General features: G+C 33.9%; 1 protein-coding gene across 7 annotated transcripts in view; it reads right to left on the reverse strand.

Annotated features, from left to right (window-relative positions):
• The window catches only part of KHDRBS2 (KH RNA binding domain containing, signal transduction associated 2), a 590,645-nt gene that overhangs the window by 493,419 nt on the left and 77,914 nt on the right, over positions 1–19,312 (reverse strand). For all 7 annotated transcript variants that reach the window (XR_011996703.1, XR_011996704.1, XR_011996706.1 and 4 more), the window contains exon 2: positions 4,714–4,841. Coding sequence is in view for 2 of the 7 variants with exons in the window: in XM_025991110.2 (XP_025846895.1) it covers positions 4,714–4,841 (128 nt within the window). In the remaining 5 variants the exon portion in view is untranslated. The remainder of the gene's footprint in view (positions 1–4,713; positions 4,842–19,312) is intronic.

Raw genomic sequence — 19,312 nt, forward strand, 5'->3', positions numbered from 1 at the left:
TATGAATGAAATTGAAATCACAAAGCCCGATCAAATCCTCTCTTCCATTTCCTTTAGAAAAGTAAAAAGCAACACTATGCAATAACCTCTGTCTGGTAAAGATAAAACAGGTTTAAGATGTAAGCTACTGAGTGGTTTTAGAAAACCACATTGCTTAGAAAAATAGAGAGGTGTTTCCAAGATTATAGGTGATGATATTGGCTTTGAAATACAAAGTTTCGGGATCCCTGGGTGGCGCAGCGGTTTGGCGCCTGCCTTTGGCCCAGGGCGCGATCCTGGAGACCCGGGATCTAATCCCACATCGGGCTCCCGGTGCATGGAGCCTGCTTCTCCCTCTGCCTGTGTCTCTGCCTCTCTCTCTCTCTCTCTATCATAAATAAATTAAAAAAAATTAAAAAAAAAAAAGAGATACAAAGTTTCCACAGTTAGAAATCCTGGGTCTCTAAGAACTATTCTTAAGTGGTCTGATAAATACTTATGAAGTAAAAAAAAATAACACTCATCAAGAATTTTGATTTGGGTTTTCATCTTTTGGAGTATAGAGAAAGAAACCAGCTCTATGAGAAGACATGACAGATTTCAGAGACTGGTTCCAGTCAGACACAAAGGCAGCTCCTCTCTCTGGGACTGAGCAGAGTAACTGAAATATAGGGCAAGTGTGGTGCTTTTGAACATATTTTGGAACTTTAATTTTCTGCATTAATCTACATAAGGAATTGATTTGAAAAGCAGCACTGGGGAACGTAGCTGTGTTTGATCTTAAAAGGGGCAAAATTTGGGGCCGATATACACTCCTGGCGATCCACTTTTTAAAAAGTTGGCAGTAACTCAAATCCAGAAATAAAAAGTGGGCCTCCAGGCAAATTAATTGAAGGAAAGGCCTGATGCACTTCAGAGGATTCTGACGCCAACATCAAAAGACACTTTTAAAAGGCATTGAGAGGTTGGATTGCCCAGGTGACCAAATAGGTATAGTTGCAAGCAAGGAGCAGATCTCCCTCAAGTGGGTGGAAGTGGCACCTCATGGCCCTCTCAATTTGCCCATGCTTGTGTTAGACTGTCCTTTTGCATGTCTAAAAATAGAATAAAACTTTAGCCATTTAAATGTACCTTTGTTTCTTAGGTCCCTATGAGACACTTGTTTGTTGAGGACCAAGAAATTATGGCATTTTTCTTTCTTCCAAGGATGAATATTGTTAATATTATTAATACCAACTTTATGCCCTAAGCTATGGTTCTGTTCTTTTGTTGGATATGTGATAGTTTTGCATGCCAACACTAAATCATAATGTCATCTTTGAAGACATTTTAATTTTTTTTTAATTTTTATTTATTTATGATAGTCAAAGAGAGAGAGAGAGAGAGGCAGAGACATAGGCAGAGGGAGAAGCAGGCTCCATGCACCGGGAGCCCGATGTGGGATTCGATCCCGGGTCTCCAGGATCGCGCCCTGGGCCAAAGGCAGGCGCCAAACCGCTGCGCCACCCAGGGATCCCTGAAGACATTTTAAACAGCAAAGAACCTCAATTCGCATTTTTTCAACGCAATTAACAACTGGATACAAAGGCATGGCCTAGTTTACAGACAACAGTAACAAGTTATGACCATCATTTGTCCGATGGAGACTGTAAAATAATTCTGATTATAATATGCATACCAGTTGGAGATGTTAAGATTTAAAAAACAGTAAATGTATATTAGACTATGAAATATATTTTGTATGGATTCAGGGAGAAAAAGTTCACGTTAAGGACAGTGAGTTCTGCATGAATCTCTCTAGGATCTTCTACATGAACCTCTTAGGATTATAGAAAAACATACTGCCACATGTTGCCTCCTTGGAGACTTGACTATCAAGAAATAATTGCACTAATTCTGAAACATCTGTAAATGCAAACAATAGATGTGCATAGTCTATTTCTTGACTAATCTTGTTGCAAACAAAAATATTAAAAACAAATAAGAAAAGCTGTTCATTATAATTTGATGACATATTTCCCCCCAAATCTAGTGATTAAACATAAAGCACTAGAGTTAGATAAATCATTCTTAATGTGTTTTAACAGCATTTTTACATTTTGTATAATTCAAAATCTTAAACTTATTTCAATTCCTTGTATTATTCAATTAAGTCAGCAAATTAACTTGATATTGGAGACTAATTGAAATCAAATCTATCTAAAAAGGTCATGTAGTAAAGTCAAGATAAGGTCATTTCCTCAAGAAGTCCCATAGTTATTTACTGCCTTTTGTTGGAAAGGACTGTGTCATTGCCTCACTAATTACCAGATCAAACAGACAGCAGGCATGGAGGGGAGAGGCAGCTCTGAGAGAAGTTGTGAAAAGTAGGTCTTTCTCCAATGTACCCCCTGCGGGATAAACCACTTTTTATTATAAAAGATTAAACTTTAAGTCCATAAATACTGTTATTCTCTGCTCAACAGTTCATAGTATCACACCACACCACATATTTTACAGCTCCCAAATGTACATCCAATATGACTCAAGTGTAGTGACTGTAATCTTAACCCACTGATATTTTTGTGAGAGGTAGGCAATAATCACTTAGTAGGAGAGAATCACCACTTTTGAAATAAAATATGGTTTTCAGAAAGTTGGTTTTAATTTGTTATACTATAAAAGCAAACAAAAACAAATGTAGGTCAACTTGATAGATGAATTTGTTGTTTTGTTCTCAGTACCTTTTTCTGTAAAAGGGCTCTAAGACTTCTTTTATTGTGATGTATGAAATGCACATCCTTCTAAAAATGATTTAAAGTGATCTAGCATTCTAGTCGTCAATTAAGAATGGCAAATTTTCTAAGGCACAAATTGTTGTTTGATAATATTCCATAAAAGTACTAATCATTAGGAGCTCTCATTCCTCACATTCTTCCATATTTTACATAAATAAGTAATAAAAAAATGTGAACATTATCAGTCAAGTTATAAATGTAATGGCTCCCAAAAAGTGAAGAATCTAAAATAACAGCAACTTCTCTAAATATTTCTATCTGCAACAAAGATATGACTTTGAGTAATTCATAATTTCCCAGTTACCTCATTTGGTAAATAAAAGCTTTATATATTCTGTGATTTAGATAATTAGTCTCAGCATAAACATTCTGCGATTCGAAAAATTCTGGGAGGTACAATAATTGCTAGTAAGATATGGTCTGTTTCAATACAAATAGGCAGTTTTGTTATTTGATCATCTTCCCATAAATTATGAAATTAAATCTCACACAAACATGAGACACTATACAGTATTATTGTTTCAATATTCATCATCATGCATCAAATACAGACTACTGCAATATTCAGTATAAAAACACTCATGCTGTCACTTCAAGAGCCACCACGACCTGAAATGCCTTTCACACCTTACCAATCTGATTTGGTCAGAGATACAGGTCTGTACTTTATTAAGAAGGAGATACTGAGTCTGTCACTGGCTTTCCATATCCAGAGAATAGACAAGTGTTATTCTGAGAAATGGTATCTAGTTATGTAATATTTAAATACATTATTTAGAGAGAGAATCTTGTACTTCATAGTGGATTAACCAAATCTTTTAAAAAAGACGTTTTTCTTAATATCCACATTTCTACCACATTTCATTACCAAGTAAACATTTTCATGTACATTTTCTCTGCCTAATTTAATATTCATAAAAACATGATTATGAAATAAATCTTAAAAAAATAACTGTAAAATATGCATCTATTGAATGGACTTTTCTTGTAATAGAGGCAATCTAGCTAAAAAAAAAAAAAAAAATCCCACAAAACCCAAAAAACCTGCATGTCCAAAACCCTCATCTGAAAGTTAAATTTTATGGTTTGGTGGGCTGCAACAATTTATTCCTATTTGAAATAATTATAAACACAACATCCCACTTAATTATATTTACTAAAATTTATCATATTAGAAGACAATTGGTAGACTACAGCATTTATTTCTGTAGTCTTTATTATTAGGATAATTGCATGGTCCTTGTTTCAGATTCACTCTTCAGAAAGTAAATTACCAGATTGAAACTGAGTTTCCATTGTAAGCATACTTAATTTACTAAAAAAAAGAAAGAAACTCCTTTTACCCATCAGAATTTATAAATATAAGTGATGAAACCATGATGTGGAATGCTTTATCTTATAATCATGATTCTGGTAATACAAATCTTGTATGATAAGAAAATGTCTAGTGAGAAAGTACTCTCAAGAGAACAGTATTGTAATTGTCTTAATAAATTAACCCTGACTACAGAAGACTGGAGGTTCTAATCTAAGGGTCTAATAAAGACTAGATTACTTTCCTGGATATAATAATTTCCTGTGGACTAGATAATGCTATATATTTAGTACCATTAATCCACTCTTTTTTATAATTGGAAAATATAGTAACATGAACCAAAACAAGATCAAGTGACTATGCATATTTGGACAAATTGTTGAACTATTTACATATTAAACAAATAATTAAAATATCTAATTATGCTTCCCATATTCACAGAATAAAAGTGCTTATGGTCTTTAGTTAAAAATTTTTCTTATGGTTGTACTTTCAAAGACTTCTCTTTCCTCCATCAATATCATATATTTGTGTATACTAATATAATGAAGTTTTAAATATTCATTTCATGAAAGACAATGAAAAAAACATCAAGTTTTATTTTTTCTTAATTCTATGAAAGCAGAGCATATATTGCAATACCTTTGGATATTGCTTGACAGGAATCAATACTCTTTCTGAGAGCTTTATGTTTTTGTTGCTGATGACATCAAGATATTTCTTTTCTTCATCTTCCTTTTTTCCATCAGAACCTTGAAATTTTTCAATTTCTGAAAAAAAAAATCACAAGGAAAAAAACAGTAAGCAAAATGAAAAGTCGTCATAAATATGATTGTTCTTATTACTCTCCTTCTTAAAAAAGATTTTGAAGAACCTTAATAGAACTGAAGCAACACCTGTTAACAGTTACATGCATGCTGCTACCATATGTTAAGATGAACTGTCAGCTAAAACTAAAAGTTACCATTGAAGATGTGACTGTCTTCTGTGAGACAAATGATGGATTTAATTTTTAGCAACTTCAAATAAAACACAGGAAGAATATGCCCTTTAAAGATTTAAAATATCTAAGCGAAACTAACTTTCCTAGGCACAATAAATAGAACAAACTAAGTTGTAAGGTTATATGTTTTATATTTACTGAGAATTATTCCTACAAAAAATAATTGAAAATAGTAATCATCTGTTATCAAATAGGATAGTATAGATAAACAGCATGTTATTTTACATTCCAACAAACTTAAAGGGAATTAAAAAGAGAGTCACAGCGATGTCTTTTAAAGGATTAAATCTGTGAATGCTATCATTCATATTCCTCATTATGAAATTGTCTGTCCATATGTTTAAAAAGAATCACTAATTTTGTCTTATGAGACTATTCCCAAAGTGGGTATTTTTGAGCAAATGTACACTACCTATTCTTTCTATTTAAAATTAGTTTATTCCACAAAATTCTTAAACCTCCACTATGGGTACCACAGATAAAACAGAAAACAAGAAAATGTCTCTGTTTTATGGAATCTATATTCTGATGGGGAAAATGAGCAATTAGAAAATGAATATATATGTACATGCAAACTTATGTGTGGGGGTAAAGAATAATAAAGCTATTAAGACAGGGTGGGCTTTTTTTTAGTTTTGTTAGAATTGGAACAAAAACATTTATTTCTGTAATTTTGGAATAAAAGGAAAGGTGCTTACCCATTAAGCATGTAAATTCCCAATTCATATTAATTTTCATTGCATTTTGAAACAATTATTTTTTTAAAGATCTGACTACCTCTGGAGGTGAAAGGAATACTATATTACATCTAACAGCTTTGTCCTTTGTTATTTTATTTGTAATTAGCATCTTTTCCGAAATGACTTGACACGCCATACATAAAATTCCTGTAACATTCTGGATGGTAATCTTTTAGCATACTGTTAATTTGGCTCATGTGGAATTATTAAAAAATCTTTTTGAAGTAAGATCACATTGCTTACATAAATAATGGTGGAATGAATGCTATAATGCACAGTTTGCACGAAGTCATTTACAATCACTTTTTCCCGGTATATGCTGTAATTTCCCTAATGACAATTATCTTAAAATAAACTATGCTGCTTGAAGAGAAGTTATATATAATATGTCTATAATTGCTACTCAGAACGATGGCATCAGATTCTTACTTTTCCACTCTAGATTAACAAGCCACTTTAACTGACTCTTTTTCAACCAAGAAGCACTCTCTATTCAGGCTTTTCAACCCCTTACGTAATTATTACATACAGAACTCTGACAACTGCAAAGAAAGGATATTCATTATATCTTCTGATACTGACAGTGAACTTTTGATCGCTACCCTTTGGGTACAGGCACCTATCTAATACCATACTTCCTAGTTTGCTGAGGCAATTGTAATGTGGGACACACTGAAGGAACCGACTCAATCCCCAGTCTATTAAATGTACGGTTTCTCTCTTGTAACTCTGTCATAAAATAAATTGAATTTGTCTGACATTATTTATTCTCTACAAGACAACTACTACCTTTGGCATTTTTAGACATTTGTAATTTGATCAATGATTAATTCCAATAAATTTTCCAATCAAGAAATGGAACTGAATAAAATATCATTTCCACTGCTGCTTTTTCTGCTTGTTCCTACACTTTCCTTTTAAAAATGTTGATATATCTTTTGCCCTTTTGATACTTTCAGGGAGTTATCTAGCCTTTCCTGACATATCTACATGACCAATAGCTCAGTAATTACATTTGTCAACTGCATAGTCACAGAATCGTATAAGCCAGATTTGCCTGATTTTCAACCCAGAGAAAACAATGTATATAATACCTTCCCTTTTTAAATTTTAGTTTAAAATAATTCTTTATTTCATAACTACGGCACATTCCTTGTGGGACATCTATACAATACAGGTATCCATAAAAACTTAAAGGCACACACTGTCATCAAACAATAACAGTTTTGTTGCATAGAGAGCTGAGTAATGTTTTATACTTGTTTATATGGTCTCTCTTTAAATTTGGCTTCCATATTATTGAGAAAACAAACTCAATATAGTAGGGCAGGCTTATGTTAAATGTTAAACTACATAGATTTTAGAATTTTCTGTTCTCTCATCTTTTTCTTTTAATGCCCATATTTGTTCAAGAATTTTTTTTAAGCACTCATGGTCTTATTTTTAGAGGCTCTCTCCCAAAATTATGAGAAGATAGATGATAATAGAGTTAATTTTTGGTCAAGGGTATATTCACTTCCACCCACTGGGATTTTAGTCAAGATGGAAGCTCCATTGAGAAAATATCAGAGAGGAAAAAAAAAAAAAGAAAAAAAAGAAAATATCAGAGAGGGTGACAAAACAGAGAGAATCCTAACTCTGGGAAGTGAACAAGGGTTAATGGAAGGGGAGGTGGGCGGGAGGATGGGGTGACAGGGTGATGGGCACTGAGGGGGGCACTTGATGGGATGAGTACTGGGTATTATACTATATGTTAGGAAATCAAACTCCAATAAAAGAATATAAAAAAGAAAAAGAAAGAAAGAAGAGAAAGAAAGAAAAAAAGAAAGAAAGAAAGAAAGAAAGAAAGAAAGAAAGAAAGAAGAGAAAGAAAGAAGAAAGAAGAGAAGAAAAAGAATTTTTATTTTAATAAAAAAAACACATAACAGTACATACCATTTTAATCATTTTCAAAGAATTTATTTATTTATTTGAGAGAAAAAAAAGATAGCAAGAGAGAGCACAAGCAGGGGGCAGGAAAAATGAAAAGCACGTTCCCTACTGAGCAGGGCGCCCAACATGGAACTCCATCTGAGGGCCTTGGAATCATGACCTGAGCCGAAGGCAGACATTTAACTGACTAAGCCACCCAGATGTCCTCATTTTAATCATTTTTTAGTGTACAATTCAGTAGTATAAGCCTATTATTATGTTATGCAACAGATCTCTAGAATTTTTCCATCTTGCAAAACTGAAATTCAAGACTCACTACTCATTTTCCATCCCCTTCCCACAGGCCTTGGCAACCACCTTTTCCCTATCTGTTTCTATGCTTGACCACTTTAGATATGTCATGAGTAGAACAGCACAGTATTTGCTCTTTTATGAATGGTTATTTCACTTAGCATAATGTCCTCAAGGTTTATCCATGTTGTAACATGTATCAGGATTTTCTCATTTTGGAAGTTCATATAACATTCCATTGTAGATATATACCACATTTTCTTAATCCATTTATCCATCAATGGACATCTGAGTTGCTTCCACCTCTTAGTCATTGTGAATAATGCTTTGATGAACATGGGTGTGGAAGTATCTCTTTGAGATCTTGCTTTGAAATATTTTGTATATATACCCAGAAGTGGGATTGTTGAATCAAACAGCAATTCCATTTTAATTTTTTTAGAAACCTCCATACTATTTTCTGTAATGTCTGCACCATTTTATATTCCCAACAAGAGTGCACAACAGTTCCAATTTCTCTGCATCCTTGCCAACACTTAATATTTTTTATTCTTTTGACAGTGGCCATCCTAATGGGTGTGAGGTGATATTTCATTGTAGTTTTTAATTTCTCTTATGATTAGTGATCTTGAGCATCATTTCATATGCATGTTGACCATATTTCTTTTTTGTAATATTATCTATTTAAGTCCTTTGCCCATTTTTAATTGGGTTATGTTTTATTGTTGTTGAGTTGTATAATTTCATTATATACTCTGCATATTAAACCCTGATCAGATATATGATTTGTGAATATTTTTCCCATTCCATAGGTTGCCTTTTCACTCTGTTGATTGTTCCTTCTATTGCACAGAGATTTTTTTTTCAGCTTGATGTAGTTTCATTTATTTTCCTTTTGTTGACTGTGCTTTTGGTGCCATATCCAAGAAATCATTGACAAATCAAATGTCCTAAAGCTTTTCTGCTATGTTTTCTTCTAGAAGTATTATAGTTTTAGGTCTTACTTTTAGGTCTTTAATTCATTTTGAGTTAGGTTTTATGTATGGTAGAAGACAAGACTCCAACTTTATTCTTTTGCATATGTGGATTCCAGTTCTCCCAGCACTATTTGTTGAAAATAAATAGTCCTTTATTTATTTCTCCATTGTATGCTCTTGGTACCCTTGTTGAAGAACATTTGACCACATACACAAGGGTTTATTTCTGGGTCTTATATTTTGTTCCAGCAGTCTATATTTCTGTCTTTATGCCAGTATGACACGATCTTGGTTACTGATGCATTGTATTATACGTTTTGTTTTTGTTTGTTTGGATTTTTAAAACATTTTTTATTTAAATTCCAGTTAGTTAACATAACAGTGCAATAGTAGTTTCAAGTGTCAATATAGTGATTCAATACTTACATATAATACCCAGTGCTCCTCACAAGTGCACTCCTTAATCTCCATTCCCTATTTAACCCATGCCCCCACCCACATTCCCTCTGGTAATCATCAGTTTATTCTCTATAGTTAAGAATCTGTTTCTTGGTTGGCCTCTGTCTCTCTCTCTCTCCCTCTCTCTTTTTTTTTTTTTCCTTATGCTGTTAGTGGGTATGCAAACTGGTGCAACTACTCTGGAAAACAGTATGGAAATTCCTCAAAAAAGTTAAAATAAAACTTGCTTACAATTCAGCAACTGCACTACTATGCATTTATCCAAAGAGTACAAAAATTATAATCCAAAGGGATACATGCACCCTGTTTATAACATATCATCTATAAGAGCCAAATTATAAAACAGCCCAAATGTCCATCAACTGGGAAATGGATAAAGATGGTGTGTGTGTGTGTGTGTATATATATATATATATATATATATATATATACACACACACAGTGTATACACACACACACACACACACACATTTTTACAAAGTCTTATATATTGAAATAGGATGCGTGAAACTTCCAGCTTTGTTCCTCTCAAAATTATTTTGGTCATTTGGAGTCTCTTGAGATTCCATATATATTTTAGAAATTTTTTTTCTATTTCTGAAAAAAAATGTCATTGGGATACATAGGGATTGCACTGAATCTGTAGATTGGTTAGGGTATTATAGACATTTTATCAATATTAAGTCTTATAATTGACAAACATAAGATTCCTTCTCTTATTTGTATCTTCCTTCATATTTGTTAGTGATTTTTGTAAATTTCAGGTAAGGAGACATTTTGCTTTTTTTTTTTTTAATTTTTTTATTTATTTATGATAGTCACAGAGAGAGAAAGAGAGAGAGGCAGAGACATAGACAGAGGGAGAAGCAGGCTTCATGCACCTGGAGCCCGATGTGGGATTCGATCCCGGGTCTCCAGGATCGTGCCCTGGGCCAAAGGCAGGCGCCAAACCGCTGCGCCACCCAGGGATCCCTAAGGAGACATTTTGAAGGGGATTTTTAGTTCTGCTTTTGCCTCACTTCTCTCATTTTCTTTGGGAATACATTTTTTAAAAGATTTTATTTATTTAATCATGAGAGACACACAGAGAGAAGAGACATAAGCAGAAGGAGAAGCAGGTTCCCTGCAGAGACCTGATGTAGGACTCAATCCCAGGACCCTAGGATTATGACCTGAATTAAAGGTAGACCCTCAACCACTGAGCCACGGAGGTGCCCCCAGTTATGCTTCAATTATAATTTCTTTGCAGAACTTCTGCAACTTCATTTTGTTTTTCTCAAAATGTTTAGTATTTAACACCACCTTTTAAAAATGTCCAGATGGCAGAGCCAGTCTTTTGCTCTGATATTAATTTCTTTTTTAAATTGCATTGTTTGTATTATATCTGTATTTTAGAATTCAATGAAGGAATTCTTAGCAGGTAAATTTTTTATCAGGACTTATAAATCCTAATTGGGAAGGGTATATGTTCTCTGCTGTGGGTTAGCTACAAATCAATCTAATCTTTTTTTCTTATACTGGATCCAACTTGGAATGAAAGGGGTGTATAAGAATTTCTTTGTAATATGTACATGAGTGGAATTTTGGTTCATAAATTATGCACATACTTAATTTGAATAAACTCTACTATTTTGTTCTATGAATATGGTAGGCACACTCCCACAAATAAAGTAGATTATTTCTATGACTTCTATTTTCCTCCAATGGCTTAGGTTTTTTTTTTTAAAGATTTATTTACTATTATTATTTTTAGAGAGAGAGAAAGAGCGGGGAGGAAGGGCAGAGGGAGAGGCAGAGAGAGAGATTTTCAAGCAAACTCCCTGTTGAGCAAGGGGTCCCATGATGATTCATTCTATCTCATGAACCAGAGATCCTGAACTGAGCAGAAATCAAGAGTTGGACCCACAACCAACAGAGCCACCAAGGCACCCCAACCCATGGCTTAGATTTTTAACCACACCTAATTCTCTTATAGAGACAAGATGAATGCCTAAGATAATTAAAGAAACAAAAACTAAACTCTGAAAATATCCCCATAATACAGGCAAACTACAAGAACCCTAATAAAAAAGTGGGTTTCTGAAAACTCTGAAAATAGCTGGAACTCTTTTGGGTCCTGTGTGAGGTAGATTGCGGAAAAATGAAAAAGGAAAATTTAGATGGCTCCAAGAGCACTAGAACACAGAAATTTCAAGCAAATACTTATCCTCAAAAAAAGAAGAGATGACCCCTAATGTAGAATTCTCAATGATATGAAAAGAGGTAAGAAAGAAAAACATAAAACTGGGACAAGCCTACACAAGCTCCAAATGCTGAGTGATTGTGAGGTAAACAACGGAGATCATACAACGCATGAGGAAAAAGCTAAACAATGGAGTCAAATACAATGTGTGAGGAAAAAAGTTGATAGTACTATGGTAGCACAAGCACTCCAGGATCTCAGAAAACAAAAATGTCCTTCTTTAAGAATAAGTCCCTTCTTGAGAGGGAAATACTGCCTCAAGCAAAGTCCTAATGGAGCATAGAGCAAGGACAATAACCTAGCTGAACAGTCTATTCCAAAAGAAACCTCCTAAAAGCACAGACAAAACTTTCTCATTTAGACATAAAAAAAGAAACAGATTGTGTTGAACCTCATACAAGTATATAAGAAAACAAAAAAGGAAAGTGAACTACTATATTGACAGAAAGTAAAAGCAGGAGGGAAACATATAACAAAGCAGAAACGTATAATATTAAAATGAGGGGAAGAAAGTATGAGAATTACAAAAGTAATAAAAAAGGGATATATATCAGAAATAGAAATGGGTTATATAAGAACCAATAAATTATAGGAGCATGTAAAAAGAGCTATCAGAGCTCAGGAATGAACTAGAAAGTGTTTAGTTCATAAGCGAAAAATAAACTAGAAAAAAAAACAAGACTAAATAGACAAAAGAAGGGAAATAGAATCAGAGAAAAGAATTAAGCATTACTATAAAATCAGAAAGATTATCTCTATCATCTGTCTATCTATCTATCTATCTATCTATCTATCCATCTATCTATCCAGCGAAACATGTAAAAGACAGGTAATAGGTAATTATAGCCAAGGTATATCTACCTGGAGCTCCAAGAAACTGAAAACTAAGCAATAAAACTGAAGAAATACTAAATACTACAATTCAAGAAACTGTTTCCTAAAATAACTGTTAGATGTTGAATGAACCAAGGATTGTGACTAGCTCAGTGTTCCAATCTGAGGGAAAGGGGTAGGCAAAAGGAGGAGGAGAGGTAGAGGGGAAAATGATGGAAAAGTGACTGAGAGAGAGATTGATTTTGAGACTGACAGGTGCAAACAATAATGCAAGATTTAATGGACTAGAAGTAATTGCTACAAAATTAGTTCCAGACAGTGGTTAAAACTCTGGCTTTAAAAATAACAAAACAAAACAAAAAAACAGTCACAAGACCAAAATCTCTTGCTTTAGAATATGAGCTGCAAATGTCTGCCTCAGTTTCACACCTGGAAATTAGAAAAGAACTCTTGGTGTTTGTGAGGATTAACTAACTTAATACAAGCAAGGTGCTTAGAAAAGTGTCTGGCAAAAGAATTATTGTTTTTACTATTATTCTCATTATTATACATTAAATTTAAAAGGACCAAATCCAGGCTGCACTAGAGCCTTTTTTTCTTTTTTTTTTAATTTTATTTATTTATGATAGTCACACGCAGAGAGAGAGAGAGAGAGAGAGAGAGGCAGAGACACAGGCAGAGGGAGAAGCAGGCTCCATGCACCGGGAGCCCGACATGGGATTCGATCCTGGGTCTGCAGGATCGCGCCCTGGGCCAAAGGCAGGCGCCAAACCACTGCGCCACCCAGGGATCCCTGCACTAGAGCCTTAAGCCAAAATTTTACTGAAGAAGGAGCCAGAAACTGATCTCTAGGTTAAGAAAGCATTATAGAAAAATACGGAATGCAACTCACTGGACTGAAGAATCATAATATATAATTTTTATATGTCAAGAATGGCTTTTTGTTTGCTAATAATTTTTGAAAATATTTTTAATATCTGCCCTATGTTTGTAGTTTAACATATTCCATAGAACCAAGCATAAACAGTATCAAATAGTTTAAAGTTTAGATTAAAGTCATTCTGAAAATATGAATAAAATTTCAGTGAAGGGGATTCTATTTGAATATCTGAATTTATAGCTCCATATTCCAGTCACTTTCTTAAGACATGTGATTTTCTCTGAAATCATAATTCATACTTTTTAAAAATGATTTATTTATCCACTTTGAGAGAGAGCACACCCTCCTGCATGCACACATATGCACGCAAACCAGTAGGGGAGGGGCAGAGGGAGACACTCCCCCTTCTGCAGCAGACTCCCTGCTGAGCATGGAGCTGGAGGCTGGGCTCCATTTCACCACTCATGAGATCATTACCTAAGCCAAAACCAAGAGTCAGTTGCTCAACCGACTGCACCACCCAGGTAACCCCATAATTCATATTTTCGAAATGGGATGTGTTGACTATTTAACAGTGTTCTTCCATACACTTCTACCTAGCATTTTTCAAACTCCAAAACACAGATAGAAACATCAGTAGCCATAAAATTGATGTGTTAGGCTGTGTCTGTATATCAATGCTTTACACAAGTTACTTTATTGTGATTAAATTTATTTTTATAACAAGCACATTATAATATAAATGACATAATTATACAATAACAGAAATCACAATCATCTTGTTTCATGGAAAATCAGTTATTTAACATAAATGAACTTTTCTCTTAAAACCAAATTTAAAATTGGGCATTTGCATATTTTAAGTAATCTTTCTAAAATAAATTCCTTATTTCCCAGTCATTTCAAAGAGAACATGGTTTGCATGATCCAGGGGCTTTATAATGAATATTAGCTATTCTAGCAAAGCTAATCAATGTGAGTGATGACTTTATACTTTCATTAATTCAATAAATACTACTGAATTAAAGTCTACCTCATGTATGGATGATTAAATATAGAAGGAAAATAGTAAAAGCCAGGAAATAATGTGGGAGACTTAGCATACATGATCGAGATTGAAGAGTCACTAGTGGCCAGACTTGGATAAATCCTGAAGGTAAGACATCCTCTCGTAATATAGACAGGAGGTAAAGGGAGAGAGAGATAAAGGACAATCTCTAGGTAAGGTGTCCTAGCAATAACATCGAACATGTGTGTATGCATGTGATTTATTTCACAAAGAAATAACCAATCTTGTTAGAACTGTATAATAATAAATATGCTCTTAGTCGAATTACATAGAGCTAGTTATGCCTAATTTTTTTGTGTGCCTAAATTTTTTCATGGAGTGAAATACATGCTCTTCCAAGTACATATAACTCTAAAATTCAAATAACCTCTAGTTCTGAGGACATTTTAAAGAATCAAGATACACTTAATTTCCAGATACTCTTTGAAAATAATTTTTAATGCAATATAAGAGGAAAGAACCTTTATATGCAAGGTATAATTGTATAATATATTGAAGCAGAGAACATGGAATTAGTCTGGGAAGAAAACAAGTTATAGTCAATAAAATGTAAATGACCTTTAAATATAACAACAGGGAATGATGCTAGTATTGAGTTATTTTGAAATTTATGCTTTGTCTAAAACCAAAAGTCAATAAGAGGTTGTTAAAACTTCTTTTATTTATGGGCATTTTCTGAAAAGACTTTACAATACAAATAATGCTCAAATGCCTACTGATTAGAAGTCCTTACAGAGCATGAACAGAGCATGAACAACTTAGATTTACATAACATAGCTGAGCAAAGGTTATCCTACTTGTCCTACCTTCAAATTATACCCTTTTAAGTTTCCAAGTAAAATGTTTTCTGCTGTTTGTATTTGAATACATAACCAAGATTCTATCAATTAATGTCAAAATGAAAGAGAGCGATATAATTTTCATCTTCCTTTTAGGATCTCCCATGTAAAATATCAGATATCAGTATTCTATAATGCAGCAGGATTCCAGCATTTCAAACTCTAAAATTCAAAGTCTAGAATGAATGGCTAAATATACCATAAATAACAACTGCTTGTTGTGAAACATAAACTTAACATTAATAATAAAAGAAGCTGAGGAAATGATTTAGCACAAATTTTGCTTCATTGATATTGAATAGATAGATATACACTTTCAAATTTCAGTCTCAAGCATAGGGTGAAGAAATATCAATGTTACTTTGACATAAGTAATTTTTTTAGCAGCATAACTCCATGAGAGTAACGATTATCTCCAAATAAATGAACAGGAGTTCAAAGAGCTATTGTAATGTGTTATAAATACAAGAAGGAAAATAGGAAAAAAGGGGGTTTAAAAATTCTAGGAGAGCAGTTCTCAGTGTAGCCTTACATTTAATAATGTAGACAAATATGTCTAAAAATAAAAGGAACCAGACATTGCTTAAAAATACCATTTATCATGGGTGCCTGGGTGGCTCAGTCAATTAAGCATCTGACTCTTGGTTTTGGCTTAGGTCACGATCTCAGGGTCTTGAGACTGAGCCCCACACTGAGCTTGAGATTCTTTCTCCCTCTTCCCCTCTCTCCAAAATAAATAATAAAGCTTTTTAAAAAATACATTTAACAATTTGTCCTTATATAAAGTATCTTCTGGGGAGGTGGTAACTAAAATTTATGTCTTGCCTTACCTGCTTCCAGGAAGCTCAGAGCTGAGTGTCTTTAAGACAAACTTGCCTTGTTCTAACTTGCCTAGGATAAGGATTTCTTGTGTAATTCTTTTTCCTTTTACCTTCTTTACAGCTTTTTGTTTGTTTAATCTGTGATAGCATTTTTATCCTTATTTTGTACATGCTTTATTATAAACTGCCTCACATCCATCTCAGAAATGTAAGAAATACTATTTTACTTTAAAATTATTTAATATTCTGCATTAATAATTAATTATTAAGCCAACAATCTCTACTAATGCAAAATTTCTCTAAGTTCTGTTTGTGGTCTTTGGAGTTAACTCTGAGTGTTAAAAGCAGGTCTGTCACTTGCTAGCCACATAATCTTAAACAAATTAGCCTCAGTTCATTTTTTTTAAGGAAAGTAAATCTATCAAATGATGACATTATGAGAACTAGCATTTTGTGTACACTTCACTGGCAATAATTATGATCTTGTTTTGAAATTATAATGTTTCATATTGTTCTCCTTCTATATTTTAATGTCTGAGTAGATTTATTTTACTCCTTTTCACAGCCCCTGAACTTAACCCAATGACTAACAAGGTGGAAGAAGAAATTTTGTCCTAAATCTGTGTTTCCCACTAAAGAAAAAGGAAATGGGTAATTTCTTATAAAACAGACCTTAAATAATAAGAAGGGAACATTACGTGTGAACAGTGATGCTAGCAAAAGAGATGCTGCAAATAGTGGATCTCTCAGAGTCAACGTGGGCAGGACTAGTGGGCAGTGAACTAATTCGAAAAGGCCCTTAGGAATGGGAGGATGTTCCTAACATGGAATAATATTTTCCTTTTTATTGAAGGCATTAATAACTATCTCAGATCCAGTAATAGGAAGTTAGTAGAAAAATTTGTCAAATAATATTAATCACCTACAAAAGTAATTATTTTGATAATTGAAACAGAAATAGAAACTAATAAACTTGATTTTAAAGTAACTCAGGGGTCCCTGGGTGGCTCAGTCAGTTAAGTGTCCAATTCTTCATCTCAACCCAGGTTTTGGTCTCAGGGTCATGACTTCAATTCCCACATTGGGTTCCACATGCAGTGTGGATCCTACTTAAATGTAAATAAATAAATAAATAAATAAATAAATAAATAAATAACCCAACTACTTGTTTTCAACAAGATTAACCATAAGATAAACTATTTTAACTACCACTAATTCACTAAAACTGTAAAACTACTGATAGCCACCTGCCTCCCTTTTCTGGCTGCTTATCTAAATTCCAACCCCTGTCTCAGCTCACAGTTCCTCTCCCCCATGGAGTGCAGAGTAACTTACAGGGATTTTTCTCTTTGTGAACTCCAACTATTCAATTCATGAATCACATGTTCAACCAGTACTACCTTTCAGCCCTAACACAAGGCCACACTAACTCTATGGCACTGGACAAGTCATGTAAGCATTCTGGGCTTCATCTGTTCCCCCCTACCCACCCTCCAACCAACCAAACCTAAAATGAGAAAATCTTAGGAAGGGCCTCCTAGTATATTCTCAAGATCATAGATTTCATAATATAGTATCATAGCTGTTACTTATTAGTTATACAACACTTTGCATCAAGAATGTTGATACCTATTGCTTTATAAAAATTTTCTATGTGCTAGGCAGTTTTCCTGTACATATACTAGTTGAATTCACTTCATTTACTTAAAAATTTTGTGCTATACTGTTCACTTGTAAAATGGTATAATATCCCCATAAAACTGTTGTGAGGATAAAATGAGTCAAGTAAGTTACCCAAAATAACTTAGTAAAGTACCTGGTACATAATAAGAGCATGATAAGTATTAGCTACTATCATCTTATTACTAGTGTTTGATGGCTGGGCATAAGGTTTCACTGAACTCTTTTCTACCATTAGAAGATCATGTTGGGGTGCCTAGATGGCTCAGTCAGGTAAACATCTGACTCTTGGCTTTGGCTCAGGTCATGATCTCAAGGTCATGAGATTGAGCCCCACATTGGGCTCAGCACAGAGTCTGCTTGTTCCTCTGTCACCCTCTCTGCCCCACCTCCACCTGTGTGAGTATGCACACATTCTCTCTATATATAAAACTTTTTTAAATCTTTATTTAAAAAGATCATGACAGCTAATACTATCCCATTTCACATGGTTACACCTAGTTTTCAGGTAGATTGTGAACTACTGAGGGCACAACCATGACTTACATGTCTGTGTTTCCTTTACCAGACTAATACTATGTACATGTTTAAAATGTCATACGTATCGATTTAAATAGGACAAAATGAAAAGGAACAAGAAAAAAAATCCCATAGTTATAATAAGAATAGAGTGTAGAATGAATTTGTTGAAATCTCATCAAAAGTATGTTGAAACTCCTGGATGGTACTGTCACCTAACACTAAGTGACTGTACTTCAAAAAAAGGCAAGACGTCAAGTTTATTTTTTCAACTTTGGTAAGTGCCAGACACAAAGTCTTAAGGTTTAAACCTAAGGCCACTTAAAAGGAACAGAATATTTTATTGCTATTCATTCCAAATATATCCATGTACAATATTGGATTTGCTCCTCTCTGAATGCATTTAATATTTTGATTTTGGTTCTTGCTACATTACACAAACACAAAGTTGCACACAACAAAACGAATGCAGGATACATATTTCTGCTTGCTGGCTCTTAACGATGAAATCAATCATTCATCTTCTCACGCACTCATCCCTTCATTCAATATTTACCGAGAGCCTATTGTGTGGCAGGCCCCATTCCAGGAACTAGACACACAGGTAAAGGAAACAAACAGAATCCCTGCCCTCTTGAATCTTACAGACAAAGAAGCAGGAAGTAAGTGAATAAATAAGTAAATTATGATATAATCTGGGTGGGCATAAATATTTCAAAGACACATAACAATACAGAAAATGGTGAGAAAGGTATGATATTTATATAGGGGTGATTAAGAAAAGTCTCTTTAAGAAGTAATACTTGATCAGAGATCTGAATTAAATAAGGGGGTAAATTCATGAACGTCTAAAAATAGAGTTTTCTAGGCAGAGGGAAGAGCAAGCGCAAAGCATCTAAGATTGCAAAGAATTTGGCATGCTTAACAAACTGTCACAAGGACACTGTAGTTAGAG

The sequence above is a fragment of the Vulpes vulpes genome, chromosome 1, assembly GCF_048418805.1.
Source record: "Vulpes vulpes isolate BD-2025 chromosome 1, VulVul3, whole genome shotgun sequence".
In the NCBI taxonomy this organism is placed as follows: domain Eukaryota; kingdom Metazoa; phylum Chordata; class Mammalia; order Carnivora; family Canidae; genus Vulpes; species Vulpes vulpes.